This window comes from Balaenoptera borealis (assembly GCF_965194805.1).
Source record: "Balaenoptera borealis genome assembly, chromosome: 9".
NCBI classification, from domain to species: Eukaryota; Metazoa; Chordata; class Mammalia; order Artiodactyla; family Balaenopteridae; genus Balaenoptera; species Balaenoptera borealis.
This window is the reverse complement of record NC_138873.1, coordinates 31,976,525-31,990,520: the sequence shown is the minus strand read 5'-3', so window position 1 is coordinate 31,990,520 and position 13,996 is coordinate 31,976,525. Positions and strand designations below refer to the sequence as shown.

At 39.0% G+C, this 13,996-nt stretch overlaps 1 protein-coding gene across 24 annotated transcripts in view; it reads right to left on the bottom strand.

Moving 5' to 3' along the window:
- The window catches only part of EPB41L2 (erythrocyte membrane protein band 4.1 like 2), a 213,622-nt gene that overhangs the window by 65,345 nt on the left and 134,281 nt on the right, over positions 1–13,996 (bottom strand). For all 24 annotated transcript variants that reach the window (XR_014248769.1, XM_082406340.1, XM_082406346.1 and 21 more), the window contains one exon: positions 4,132–4,174. Coding sequence is in view for 23 of the 24 variants with exons in the window: in XM_082406340.1 (XP_082262466.1) it covers positions 4,132–4,174 (43 nt within the window). In the remaining variant the exon portion in view is untranslated. The remainder of the gene's footprint in view (positions 1–4,131; positions 4,175–13,996) is intronic.

The window sequence follows — 13,996 nt, the reverse complement described above, 5'->3', positions numbered from 1 at the left end:
CCATGTTGTAGCATGAGTCAGAATTTCCTTTCTTCTTAAGGCTCCGCAATATTCCATTGTATGCATACACCACATTTTCCTTACAGAGCTAGGATTTTAATCCAAGTTCAGGAGGCTCCAGACCCCATGCTCTTCTCTTGTGCGTAAACCACGTTCCCTGGTCAGTGCAGCCACTGCCAAGGACACCAGCTTCCTCCTCGGCAGCCCCAGGTTCACTTTTTAATAAACTTTTACTGGTATGTCAACAAATGTTTTATATGGTGATCTAATATGCAAAAATTTTAATATAAACTTCATGTAATAGTTCTGAGATAAGATTTGTTTTAACAACAGGATCTCTAGATGCCAAACAGTCTCCACACTTTAAAAAAAAGAGGGCTTCCCTGGTGGTGCAGTGGTTAAGAATCTGCCTGCCAATGCAGGGGACACGGGTTTGAGCCCGGGTCTGGGAAGATCCCACAAGCCGCGGAGCAACTAAGACCATATGCCACAACTACTGAGCCTGAGCTCTAGAGTCCATGAGCCACAACTACTGAGCCCGTGCACCACAACTACTGAAGCCCGCGTGCCTAGAGCCCATGCTCTGCAACAAGAGAAGCCACTGCAATGAGAAGCCCCTGCACCGCAACAAGAGTAGCCCCTTCCTGCCGCAACTAGAGAAAAGCCCGCGCTCAGCAACAAAGACCCAACGCAGCCAAAAATAAAATAAATAAAATAAATTTATTAAAAAAAAAAGAAATTTAAGATTTCTATATTGTTGGGGCAAGAGGAGCAATGATCAAATGACCACTATAACTATTCAAGAAATGATTAATGGGCTATTGGAAGGGAGAGAGTGATAAAATGCAACAATACTTAAAGACAATAAAAATATTTCCCAGGTTTTATAAATTAGGCTTAAGAATACTCATACAGGGAATACAGTAAACAACCATGCCATAATGACTTAACGAAAGTTAAAACATTGCTATTTATACATTACCATTTAACTTATGTTTCATTTATCATGCTTCAGTGGCTTTAAAAACAAATCAACAACAAAAAAAACCACTCAACTCTGGGGACAGGGCAGGTATTATTTTCGTAAAGGGATCAAAATAATTCCAATGGTCTGAATTCAGAGTTATACTCAAAGTTCATGGTATTTCCAAATAAAAACATAAAAAGTGTGTGTGTGTGTGTATGTGTGTGTGTGTTATTTCATTTCACACATATTTGAAGGGCTCACAGTTGCTTTCATTTAGGGACTTGAAGAAAAATTTCTTGAATCCCATTCTCTTGCTCAATGGGTCATTTTGTTCTTTTCTCACCATAGACACACTAACTTTTCTCCCACTCAGAAGTCAATGAAGAGTTATTGAATAGCTACTGTGAATACACAGAACTCTTGCTGGATTTTGGCTCAATACATCATTATTCTACTAATAACGCAAACCTGCCAAATTTAATAAAAAGATTTAAGTTCCCTCTATACATTTAAAACATCATAAAAAAGATATAGAACTTTCTTGAGTATTAAGAGACAGGCCATTTCTTGGCCAGTAGCACCAGGTTGGCTGTGATGCATATGTACTTCTTCAAGGTAATTACTAACACATAATTAAGCAAAGTCATCACAGGATTATCATATCTTTTCTTAATGGATCTTTATTTATTTGTTTCCTAGGTATTAACCCCAGCACATGCTTACCTGGATATGACAACAGGGATAAGTTTCTAATAGAACACATATTTCAGGTTCTATTTCCAATTCTAAAGTTGATAAAGTTGTACCGATAATGCTAAACTTTTTATTTAGTTATATATTATTATCATTTTTACCTAGCTATATAAACAGTCTAGCTATGGATTGTTTATATATTAATACAGGCAAGCCTAAGATATATTGCCTTATATATCTATATAGTCTTATTTGTGTACATTTGAGAAAATAAAGATTTTTAGACAACTTTTACACAGAAACTGATAGGCTGTCAGTTGTCAAAAGTAACTCAAAAAAGATTAATGTTTACCTCTGTTAACTGAATGACAATAAATCACAGCAGAGGTTGGGCTAAGATAGAACAAACAGTTCTTTCATCCATTTTAACACAAGCAGAAAGAAAGAGGTAAAATGCAACAGCTAAAACTTCATTTCCTCAGCCTACTTTCATGATCAGGATGGTACAGGATTCCATTTAGGGAACTAGCTCCAATAGTTTGAAAATGCCAAATCCTGTGTTACTGTTATTCCTCTTGCCAAACCACAAGGGCAAAAGTCCTGAAATAACTCTAAAAAAAAAACTTCACAAATAATCAAAACGTAAGATCGTGATTCATAATCAGCAAGAAAGAGTCTTGCCTTCCAAAAGTTAGGATAGCTCCATGACTCTGAAGTGAGTAGCACACAAACATAATCCAACAAAAGCCAAAGCAAAACTATAGGAAACAAATTCAATGGAACATCAATCATGTTTCAGAGGTTATCCTGTTCCGTCCATGGTTTGGGTCACTTGGCAAGTAGGGTTTCAGAGAAAGTGAAAGAACCAAGCATCCATACCTTTTTGAATTCACGCACTTGGCAGAGTTTTAACAACCGCAGAAGGGACTAGAGAAAGTTCCGAAGCTTTCTGGTACAGTCTCTTCCATAATGTAAGCATAATGTATCTCTGTCTAATTACTCCTTTTCTTTACTTTCCCCCTTTTCTATTATGAAGCAAACACGAATGGATGAAACACCAAGATAATAAATGCAGGGCAGAGGGGTGGGGGAGGGAGGGAGGGAAGGATGGAAAGCCAGGGATAATAGTCAGAAGATAGGGTGACCAACCACCCCAGTTAGCACTAAAAGTCCCACATCCTGAGAAACCCCTCAGGTCCTCAAGTCCTGGGCAAATCAGGAAGGTCACTCTAATCAAAGATATTTAAAAAATGAAAAGAAAGATGAGTCTACAAGGAGAGGAAATTGGAAAAATAAGGTATACACTCAGTAAAAAAAAAGGAGAGTAGAGAAGGAAAGAAATGATAGGAAAACTCCCAAAAGTATTAATAATTTGAGAGAGAAAGAAAAAGAAATAAAGAAAACAAATGTGGAGCACTGAAAATGAGACGGAAGGTAGACAGAAAGGAACAGAAGGGAAAAGCATAGATGTGTTCCAGTGTTTTGACGCTGGGAATAATAAACAAGTAGGGAAATGAAACCAACAGTGCAAAGAGCGTCCTGCAGGCTGGCGCTCAGGGAAATGGCTTCTCCCTGGACAGCTCTGGGGCCCACCGTCCAAAGGGCTGGTAAGAATTTTGTTCTCTTGTCTAAACAGTCCAGCTGTTTGTGGCTCCCTCCCTTTTCTGCTTAAGTCATTCACAGACCCTGAAGTAAATTAAGTAGCCAGATCCCCTATCAGAGATTGCTCTGAGGTGATAATGATTCATGATGCAGATATCACAAAACCAGCCACAGGAGGGAACTGAAGCTGGTTAGATAGAGTGGGACACATAAGTCACTAAGGGAGACGACAGTAAGAACAAAAGGGGAAATGGAAGAAAGGGACAAGCAGAACTAAGAACAAACCCAGACTCAGGGCACAAAACATGGCCACAGGAGGAGAGAAGGCAAACACCTCAGAGGACCTGAAGGATCATTTTGCATGCCCTTCACTCCTCAAACCCTCACTCCAGGACATCCAGAAACAGTGCATCCATGTGCCTCTGGAGCCAGAGGTATGCTTACTAATTAAACTAATTGGACACACAGCCAAAATCAAGTAGACAAAGCAAGAGTAACAGGGCTCTCTTGGGTACATTTCATATAAAAAGGGAAAGTTACAGAAAAGCAGCTTCTCATACTTTTCCCCAGAGATAAAGATCAGGTGTTGCTTCGCAGTGGTAGACACTGTGAGGGAATATTTAAGAAGAGGAGTCTATAACCTCTTGACCAGTAGAGGAGTCCCTAAGCCACGACCAAAATAAACAGTCATGATTCTACAGAAACATTGTTGAGTCTCAACTTCCTACATGATATGAATGCAAAATAGAGCTGATCATTCTATCACTATCTTATTCTAGTTTACATTCCTGTGAATTTTAGTAAAGATAGAAAAACATAGATGTAAAGATTAACTTGATAACTTCAAAGTATGATGATTTAATACTCACTTCGCAGCTGTCTCTTTATTTCTTTTGCGGGATCTAGCCAGTTCTGCAGGGGGAGAAAAAAAAGGTTAATTAACCCATAGGAAATAGTCCAGAGTCCAAAATGGAACAGTTTACAGTTCACGTACTTATTGAAGCGTAAACATTTTAACGAAGTCCTATGCAAACAGCTACTAGTAGCATTCCACTGGGCTCAGCACTGATTTGTTTTTGAATGCGTGTTTGTGTGTGTGTTATAAATAAAATATTAAAACACTTTAAGGGGGGGTCTCTTGGGCCTCATTTTCTTGGATGTGAAATCAAACATCTACCCAAATGACGAGACGTAATACATCTGCATCTAGTCTTTATTCTATAGTAGTACTGCCAGCAAACAGCCCCTGTGGACACTGAAATGAGAGTTCAGTCAAGGACAATAATTGGCTCTTATTCATGGATAAAATGTGAATTGGAAACTATTGGTTAAAAGTACACATACCCCCATCAAACACAATTATCTCAACTCCTAAAGCCAATTCCTCCTTAAACTTTGTTTTTGCCTGCAACTGTACAACGCCATGGAGAAGTACTGTCAGATTGGAGCCAGTATTTTCCTTCCTGGAAGATTTAAACATCCTTTTAAAACTTCATTCCAAGTTGAAAGTCACAATCATAAGGAACTCCCTTTCACTTTTCCTTTATTTCCACCCTTTGAGAAAGTTAAAAAAGATTCTAGGAAACCACTATAATATCTTAAAGCGAAAAAGACCAAATTTGAACTACTAGGTTCAAACCCTCTAAGGACATTAAATATTTGTTTTTTAAAGCTACAGGCAAAAGATGTATCCAATAAAAAAAAATTTGCATATGTGTGTGTGTTTATGTATATGCTATATGTTTTTTTTATACTTCCCCTACCTTACCCTCAAGTCATTATTAAAGTTCACTTTATCTTCACTAATAGAACAATTACATTTTTGAGGTATATTAAACTGACTCAAATAATTGGCTTTAGAATAAATAAGTTTCATTCATTCTAAAAGCATCCCAAATCATGTATTATAACATCTGTGTTTAAACAGAATTTTATTCAGATACGTAAAGCAAACAATTAAAATGTTTACTGCTACATAGAAAATTATAACCTACTATCTTAACAATATGTTGAATGGGTACAACGGAACATTAAGTTACACACTATTAAGAAGTAGTAACAACAGGATGCTTTGAAAGCAAAGCTGCACAGACCGCCCCCCCCCCCCCACCACGGGTCTTACTGTACCATTCAGGGCTTATACTCAGGGCAGCAAGGATCCAAGGTGTGCATGGCCCTGTTCTAACACTGGCTATATTCAACCCTCTCAACAAAGAGTTACCAGAGCTTGGTCTAAGTTTCATAGCGCTGGTGGCCCAGCTGCATGGCCCACTGATGTGCAGGGCCAATGGGACCCTCTCACGGTACCTCCAGTGCTGCGTCAAGGAGCAGCTCTACTTCTCCCCCGAGAAGAGAGCCTGGCATTCAGCTTCCCGGCCCCGCAGCAGCTGTCCACGCAGCAGCTGGCTCCCAAGTGGCGGGCTATCATGAGGCACAAGGATGAGAAAAACGCATCGTTCAGCCTCTGGCCCAGACAGGGGAGCGGCTGGCGGAGAGGGAAGGAGAGTCAAAAGTGTTGTGGTATTTCGTCCAAGGAAGTAACAACCACAGCAAGAAAAACTGAATCAGACACAACTCGTGCCAAACTGAAAAGGAAAAAAATCCCTCACAACATGAGCACAGAAGAAAGAAGAGAGGGGAGGGGAAACTACTGGTCTTATTAAAGGCCTAGACACACCCTTCCAAATCCCCAGTTTCACTGTGTGACAATTGGTATAGACGTCTCTCACAGAACAGCAAAAAAAAAAAAAGAAAAGAAAAGACCTCTCTGTTCTCGGAGGAAGAGGGTGGAAGCAGCCTCATCTTCTGTAACCCCAAGGAGTAACCCTGTGTCCCAGCCACCGGCACCGTCCATTCTCACATGAAGCACCAAAGCCTCGTACAAGTCACCCGACAGTTTCTGCACAGCACGCAGAGAGTCAGTCTGGCTCTGCAGACCCAGGAGTATGAGTAATAAGTTTCTGTGCGCCAGCCAACCACATTCAGACTCGCTGTCATTCTCGGGCCACTTTCCACAACATTGCCAGGCACAATATTAAGACCAAAGCGGCGTATTCTCTTTATTTCAGAGCCCATCCAAAAACTGAGTGGGCAGAGTTTACCCGATATGATCAAACAGCGGCAGCAGAGAGGACTTGTTGCATCCACCGACCTGGTTTGCCCTTTGGTACCCATCTGCTAACCACACCCACTTCCACACTGTGAACTCCATCCCCACCCAGGAGTACGGAGGTCATTGCAAGGCCAGGATAGACCATTATCCCCTGCACATCCTTCACAGGACTTGGCAGTTCTACGCAACCAGTGTAAGTACTAAATTAATACCTGTTGGCTGGTGGCCCACTGCTTGTCTCCTCCCTTCCCATGCTGTGATCAATTTAAAAGACCACAGGTTATATTATTTGTCTTAGGTTTATTTTTATTTGAATAATTAGCTCCAATGAGCACTTAGATCATGAGTGGGATACAATTTTATTGCCTAGTGTCATAAATTCATAAGTAAAAATACCAAAAATGCCTTAACATGACTTTTAAAAGAAATATCAGTCTATTATCTGCATTATCAATTATAAGTAAATAGTAGACATAAAACTCTTTTTAACAGATAAATAATAAAAAAGAATTTCTTGGTTCTGACACTTGAGGAGTGCTGGGTGGATCAAGAAGCAGATGCAAAAAGATGGAAAAAGCCATCAGAGAATGACATAAATGCACACACTCACACACACCATGACAGATTATAGTGCACCATTCCCATTTTTTTAAGATTTGGCTGCCACATACATAGACTTTGGAATCAGAACTACATGGAGTCAAATTCTGGCTTTCCACCAACTCTGTGACCTTGGGCTCATTCCCTGTCTTCTTTAAGCCTCGGTTTCCTCAACTTCAAGATGAAGATCATATCATCTACCCCATGGGGTTGTTCTCTTCAAACATTCATTCAAATGCTTCCTGAAGAGTAAGTACACATGCAATGGACTTTACCTAGTGCCTTTAATGGTAAATGTTTTTTGGCAATGATAAAATTAAATTGTTCTATCACCTTTCAGTATATATCCCTTCTTCACATAATTTTTTATTTCCAAAGGAGATATATTACATATATTAAAGAAGTTAATATTTATGTGACTACTTCTACCCACAAAAAGTTAATAAATCAGACTCTGGATTCAAAAAATACACGCACTGTAGTCATGGGCCAGATGAGATTAAAAATCAGACCCCTTCTCCCTAGAGAATCCTATCACAGGCTTCCAACAAAAGTAAATTAAAATTAAAATGTGGTCCTAGAATGTCAGTGTTATTAAATCACCTTAGAACATGAAATCAAGAGTCTGTGAATCAGCTGGGGGGGGGAAATGTTACATCTTTATCTTCATTAACCTTCAGCTGAAATTTAACATTACTATTAATTATGAATGTAGGGGGAAAAACAAAAAAAACCTGGCTAATATCAGCAGTGCCTTTAGCTTTGTCACTCATAGGAATCAAATCTATTTCCACAGCACATTATAGTAGTTGCAGATCTTAAAATATCATTTATGCTAATCAATATTTTGAAATCACAGTAGGGATTAGGTATTAATGATGAATTTATCCCAATTTTTTAAATTAATATGTTGAGAATGTTATTTATTGGCTTCCTTCATAGGCCTGTTTTTTATAATCATACATTTCAAACACTGTTCTGAGAAGCAGCCCACAGAATTCACCAGACTGTTAAAGGAATCTAGGCACAAAGAAAAAGTTAAAACCAAAAACCTGCCTTGGAAGGTTAGAGAAAAAATTTTTAACTAAGCAGCAAACAGCTATACACATTTTTTTTTTTTCACACTTAAGTCTTTCTGTCAGTTAATTAGAGAAGCTCCTTAATCCTGCTCTCTTACCCACTGCAAATCTGAGGGCGGAACAGTCTTGGTTAACACCAAGTCTTCCGGTATTTCCCTATAATATTTTACTGGTTCTCAGAAAAAGTGTTAAATAAAGGTGATTCTCAATTATCTTCCAACAACAGAAACATCTAGAAAAATATAAAAGCTTGATGATGAATCACTCTATTTATATTCATAGGATGTTGGTGTTAGAAAAAAGCTCAGAGACTATATGGTCCAAATGTCCAGGCTGACTGCAAACAGCCTCACTCCCACCTAAGAGGCTATGAGTACCAGAACACCCTGCCACCCCGAGCCACTTGGGTTATTAGGGCCCCTACTTTCTTGGCTTTCTTGACATCCCAAACTCCTATAACTCTCTCTGCCACCTCAAAAGAGTATTTATCCCCTCGATCAGTGCTTCTCAAGCCTAAAGGTATATGTGAATTACCTGAAGCTCTAGTTAAAATGCAGATTACAAGTCAGTAAGTCCAGGGTGAGGACCCGGAATTCCTCACTGCTAACAAGCTTCTGAGTGACAGTGCTGCTGGGCCCTGCACCACCATTTGAGTAGTAGAACCAGAGCTTTCTTTTTGTGTAGAAATTCCTGTCTTTAACGGAAGTCAAATGTAGAGAGACATTTTTCAAGTCCTTTAACTGGCTTGTCAGGAAGACCTCCAGCCTTCACTGGTTAAATATTCTAATTGTTGACGACCTCCTGCAGAAAGCCCTAGCAGGTGACTGCTTCCTCCCCATCACACTGAACAGCTGTATCAAATAATGTCAAGAGCCACAGTCTTTTTATTCCACAGAAGTGCTAACCACTTTCACCTGGCAAACATGAGCACTCAGGCCCATCGACCGGCAGCATCTCATCAGCAGTCTGAACATGCAGCCAGCTGCCTGTCTGGGGCCACTGGCCACACTAGATATAGAAAACAGCTCAAGATGCAGTCACAAAATCTATCTTCTAATTCCCTCCCTCCCAAAAATATCTATCTCACCTAATTCTCCTTCAGGGTAGATGCTAAGACCCCAGAGTTAGAAGTTTTTCCAAATGCCTAGCCATGCCTTCAAAATTGGTGCTTGTCAATTTTGCCAGGTGAGAGAAATTAAACTTAATCCAACACACACCCTATTACCAAATGTTAAAAGCAAAGAATAATTTTGTCTAAAATCTGCATTTTCCTTTAAGAATTTAGAGCACTGAAGCAGATCCCCTTTATTATACCTCTGTCTAAATTAAGTCTAAGAACACTGCCATCACGTTGGTGTTGGCAGAAACCTTACAGGCCCTCTGTTACAGTGAAACATTCACTATGCATCTGGGAGAACATGATTCCAACACCTGTCTGCGGTATTATAAGGTGTAACTGGATTGAATATAGAATTTTATTGAAGAATAGTTTATATGTGACAAACAGTTTAATACGGGAGTTTTTAGTTCTAGTTTCTGGGGGAGGAAATGGTCTGGCCATCAGAGAAATGCGTTTATCAATTTTCATAAAGTTAGCTGTGGATATCAACTACACTTCAAACGAGCTCCCCTTTCAATATGACTTGAAGCAAAATGACATTAAAAACCCTGGTCTAGAGGCCAAACTCTGTTAACATCAAAAATTCAAGACAATATTTTCCCTTTAAAGATAGTCCAAAATCCTTAATGATGGTTCCATTTAGACATGAATACAAGAACTATATGGACGGGGAATTCTGTGTATAAAAGAATAACAGGTTGCTTGATTTCACATATTTCTAACGAAATTTTCCATAGTAAAGTTTACATGAGTTCTCTACAGACATTAAAAAGTTCTAACACTAATAATGATAGATTCTCATACTCAAGAGTAAAGTGGAAGGCTTCCAACCATGAGAGACACAGCACTACACTAAAATAAGATGAGATATTCCTTTCCATGGAAAATCTTCATACAAATAACCATGGCTTTACATTGCAATACGTTGAAATGATCAATGACTGAAAACGTCCATAAATATAGATAATATTCAGCATTTTAAAAAGCAGTTTAAATCCTATTTCCTATAGTATCCTATTGTTGAAATTGCATGAGTTGAGTTGGTGCGATAGTAATAAGTTTCTATGGAAAAAGAAAAGGACATGATACAAATCTATATTTGAAAAGTAAGAGTTCTTTAGCCCAGACGTCTTGAGGACTGGATTTTGTCTACATAAGCAAGAAGGAATAAAACAAAATATATACAACACAAAAGTTGCAAAGGCAAATCAGATTATATATGAATGATTAAATATACTGCCAATCACATGTAAGCACTGATTTCCTGAAAAGTGAGTATTTCAGAAAGGACACCCCGCTGTTTATTCTCCCACTGTTCTATAGTTAAAGCCTAGATAAGTGTGCGCCTAATTTTGTGAGCACTTTCATCTCGAATTTTGTAAGAGGAACTAAAGAGTAAAATAAGGAATTATGAGTTCCCTGTTTACTATTAGCTTTTTTGTCGATGAGAACCTTATGGAGAACCCCTCCAAACTTAACCTTAATAGTCTCTGCCCTAATGACCTTAGCCTCTCCTTGACCTCAGCCATCCCTTTTCATAGCTGAACACTCAGTTGTGTCACCACACAGAGGTCTCCACCTCAGTAGATGTCACTGTTCCATTCTCAGATGCAATCATTTCCTCTCCTAAGTCTTCTAGCCAGTTATTCTCACTGTACCTGCCCGTCGACTTCTTTGGACTTTCATCCCTTGGTCCCAGCCATTTTCTCCCAGCCTATCAGCCCATTTCAGCTTCAGTTATGTTCCTGTGATCCTATGAATAATCAGCTTGATAACCTGTGCATCAGGATCTCCAGTTTTCTCAATCTTTTGCCCTCTTACCATAACTACCATGAACATAGCCAACTCCCCTTTAATACCCCATTTCTCCACTGTTATACCCAGGGTGCAGAGAGCAATTAGAGAAGCACACACCAGTGTATTCTGCTGCCATCACAGTTTTATGATCTCCAATCTCAGCCGGACTGTCAACAGCAATCCACATCTCTCCTAAATCATTGGCTCGTCTACCTTCACTACCACAACCTCAACTGAGGCTACTTTTGTGCTTTGGGTGAGCAGTCCTGCTCATATTCCCTCTCTCAGACCTTTTTAAAGGCTAGACTGGTTGTCTTACATCACTGTGTCAGCCTATCAATGACTAATCATTTTTCTTAGGATAAAGGAGATCTCCCAAGCCTGGAAATATAGACATATAGCCTAGATAGCCCTGCATAATCTGACCCCTTATCAACACCCAGTCTCCCCCCATTAACCACAACAGATGTCTTTCCATTTAGCAAGCGGACAGCTATTCCTGCCCAGGGCCCTGTATGTGTGCTTCCCATGTCCCTTCGCCCAAAGCCCACTCACACTTCAGATCTCTCCTTAAGCATCATTCTCTCCTAAGAAGTCTTCCCCGTTAATAACCTGAATCTTTCCTGTAGAACAGTAATCAAAATTTAGTAACTGTGTAATTCAGGTTTTTTTACTCTGTCTTCTCAACTAGGATTAAGTGGGGACATCCATGAAGGCAGGGTCTATGTCTTAATGATTTACTGCTAGAGTTGCAGAAGTACACTGGTTTGCACACAGGTCGTATTTTTTTTAATTGTGGTAAAAAACACGTACCAAAAAAATTTACCCTCTTAACCAACTGTTAGTGTACAGTTCAGTAGCGCTAACTATATCACATTGTTGTGCAACAGATTCTAGAACTTCTTCATTTTGCAAAACAAACTCTATACCTATTGAACAACAACTTCCCATTTTCTCCTCCCCCCACTCCCAGGTAATCACCATTTTACTTTGTTTCCATGGGTTTGACTAGGGATACCTCATATAAGGGACTCATACAGTACTTGTCTTTTTGTGATTAACTTCACTCAATATAATATCCTCTAGGTTCATCCATGTTATAGGATGAACAAGATTTCCTTCTTTAAGGCTCAATAACATTCCATTCACCATACCTTGTATATGCCACATTTTGTTTATCCAATTCATCCATCAAGAAACATCTGGGTTGCTTCTATCTCTTGGCTATTGTGAGTAATGCTGCAATGAACACAGGTATGCAAATGTCTCTTCAAGATCCTGCTTTCAATTCTTTTGGATATATACCCAGAAGTAAGATTGCTAGATCACTTGGTAATTCTATTTATAATTTTTTGAGTAACCTCTATACTGTTTTCCTAATAGCTGCACCATACTACCTTCCCATCACCAGTGCACAGGGATTCCAATTTTTTCACATCCTCGGCAACATTTGTTATTTTCTGGGTTTTTTGTTTTGTTTTTTTATAGTGGCCATCTTAATGGGTGTGAGATGGCACACAGGTAGCATATTTAAAATATTTGATAATGTCTAGATATACAGATGTTACACAGATAAAAGGTAAGGAGGCCTCTACCCTCAAGAAGTTCCTAGAGCAATGGGGAGAAAGACTGATAAACAAATAAGGTTTGTGCTAAATGTCTAGATGACTGAACTGTCAACTCAATCCTCGAGTTGGGGGCGGGAGGGATGGTGGTGGAAAACAGTCAAGGAAAATCTCATAGAGTAGGATACCTAAGTTGGATCTTAAGGGAGAGTAGACATTCAGATACCAAAAAAAATGAGAAGGATATTCCAAATGTAAGGGATAGTATGTTCAAGCAGATAGAGTATGGACTGGCAAAGCTCCTCTTAGGAGAGAAATTTGGAGTGAGTTCAATATGGACTGTATGTGAGAGGTTACTGAGAAATGAAGGTAAAGAAGTAGACGCAAGTCACAGGACCAAGACTGTAATTCACACTAAGAGGGTTAGATTGTATCCATTAAATGGTTTGAAGCCAATGAGTGCCAAGATGGGATATGCCTTCTCGAGAGTTCGATCTAGCAGCAAGGTGAAGAATGATCACAGAGGCCTGAGACTGGACAGTTAGACCAGTTAGGAGGCTAATAAAATATTCAAAGCAAGAGATGACAGGAGCCTAAACCAAAGCAAGAACTGTGGACAAAGAGAACCAAAAGAGGGATGTTAGCAGGTAGAAGAGACAGAACTTGTTGACTGATAGGCAATGAAAAGAGGTATAAAAAGTAGAAGGAACCTCTCCCCACTCTTCAGGGAACAAATGAAGTTTAAGAGGAAGATGACGCGTTTGCTTTAAGACAACTGAGTGTAGTGTCCAGTAGGCAGTGAAGTATATGAGTCTGAGATTCAAGTGAAAGATATAGATTAGACACATAAGAGTCAGCAAAATAAAAAATAGTGAATCCTTCTATCTAAACGCCACTTTCTCACGCAATCTACTGTTCCAGAAATACCGTATGTCTTAATGTAGCATATCCTATTTCTACTAACAGAACATGTTATTCTACATATTCTACAACATATTAGATGGTCTTCCTTTTTTAAAAAGATTAAATGCTCCTGTGAATGTACCAAAATGTAATCTCAGAAAAAGTGGGTAATGACAGCCAAATTTCCATCACTTTCTCTTTTGCAGCTCTGAGGGCCAACAGAAGGGCACATGGTTGGAAACATTATCAAGACTACCTTATATAATTTAAAGTCTAAAAAGAGCACCTAGTTTATTTAGCCGAATGTCTAATATGTAATTACTTCTAAGAAAAGTACTCTAAACAGAGTTCTAATGAGAATGCTCACACACTATTCAGCAGGCAGGCATGCAATTTAATTGTCTTTAGTTTAAATGTAGAATTAAACCACAAATTAGGAGTCAAAGATTTCAAACTAAGTAAGTTGAGAAAATTTAATTTATATATAATTATCACTCTTAGTACCTTATATTTCATTACCAGGACGTATAAATACAAATAATGATGGCATGCAGGCAA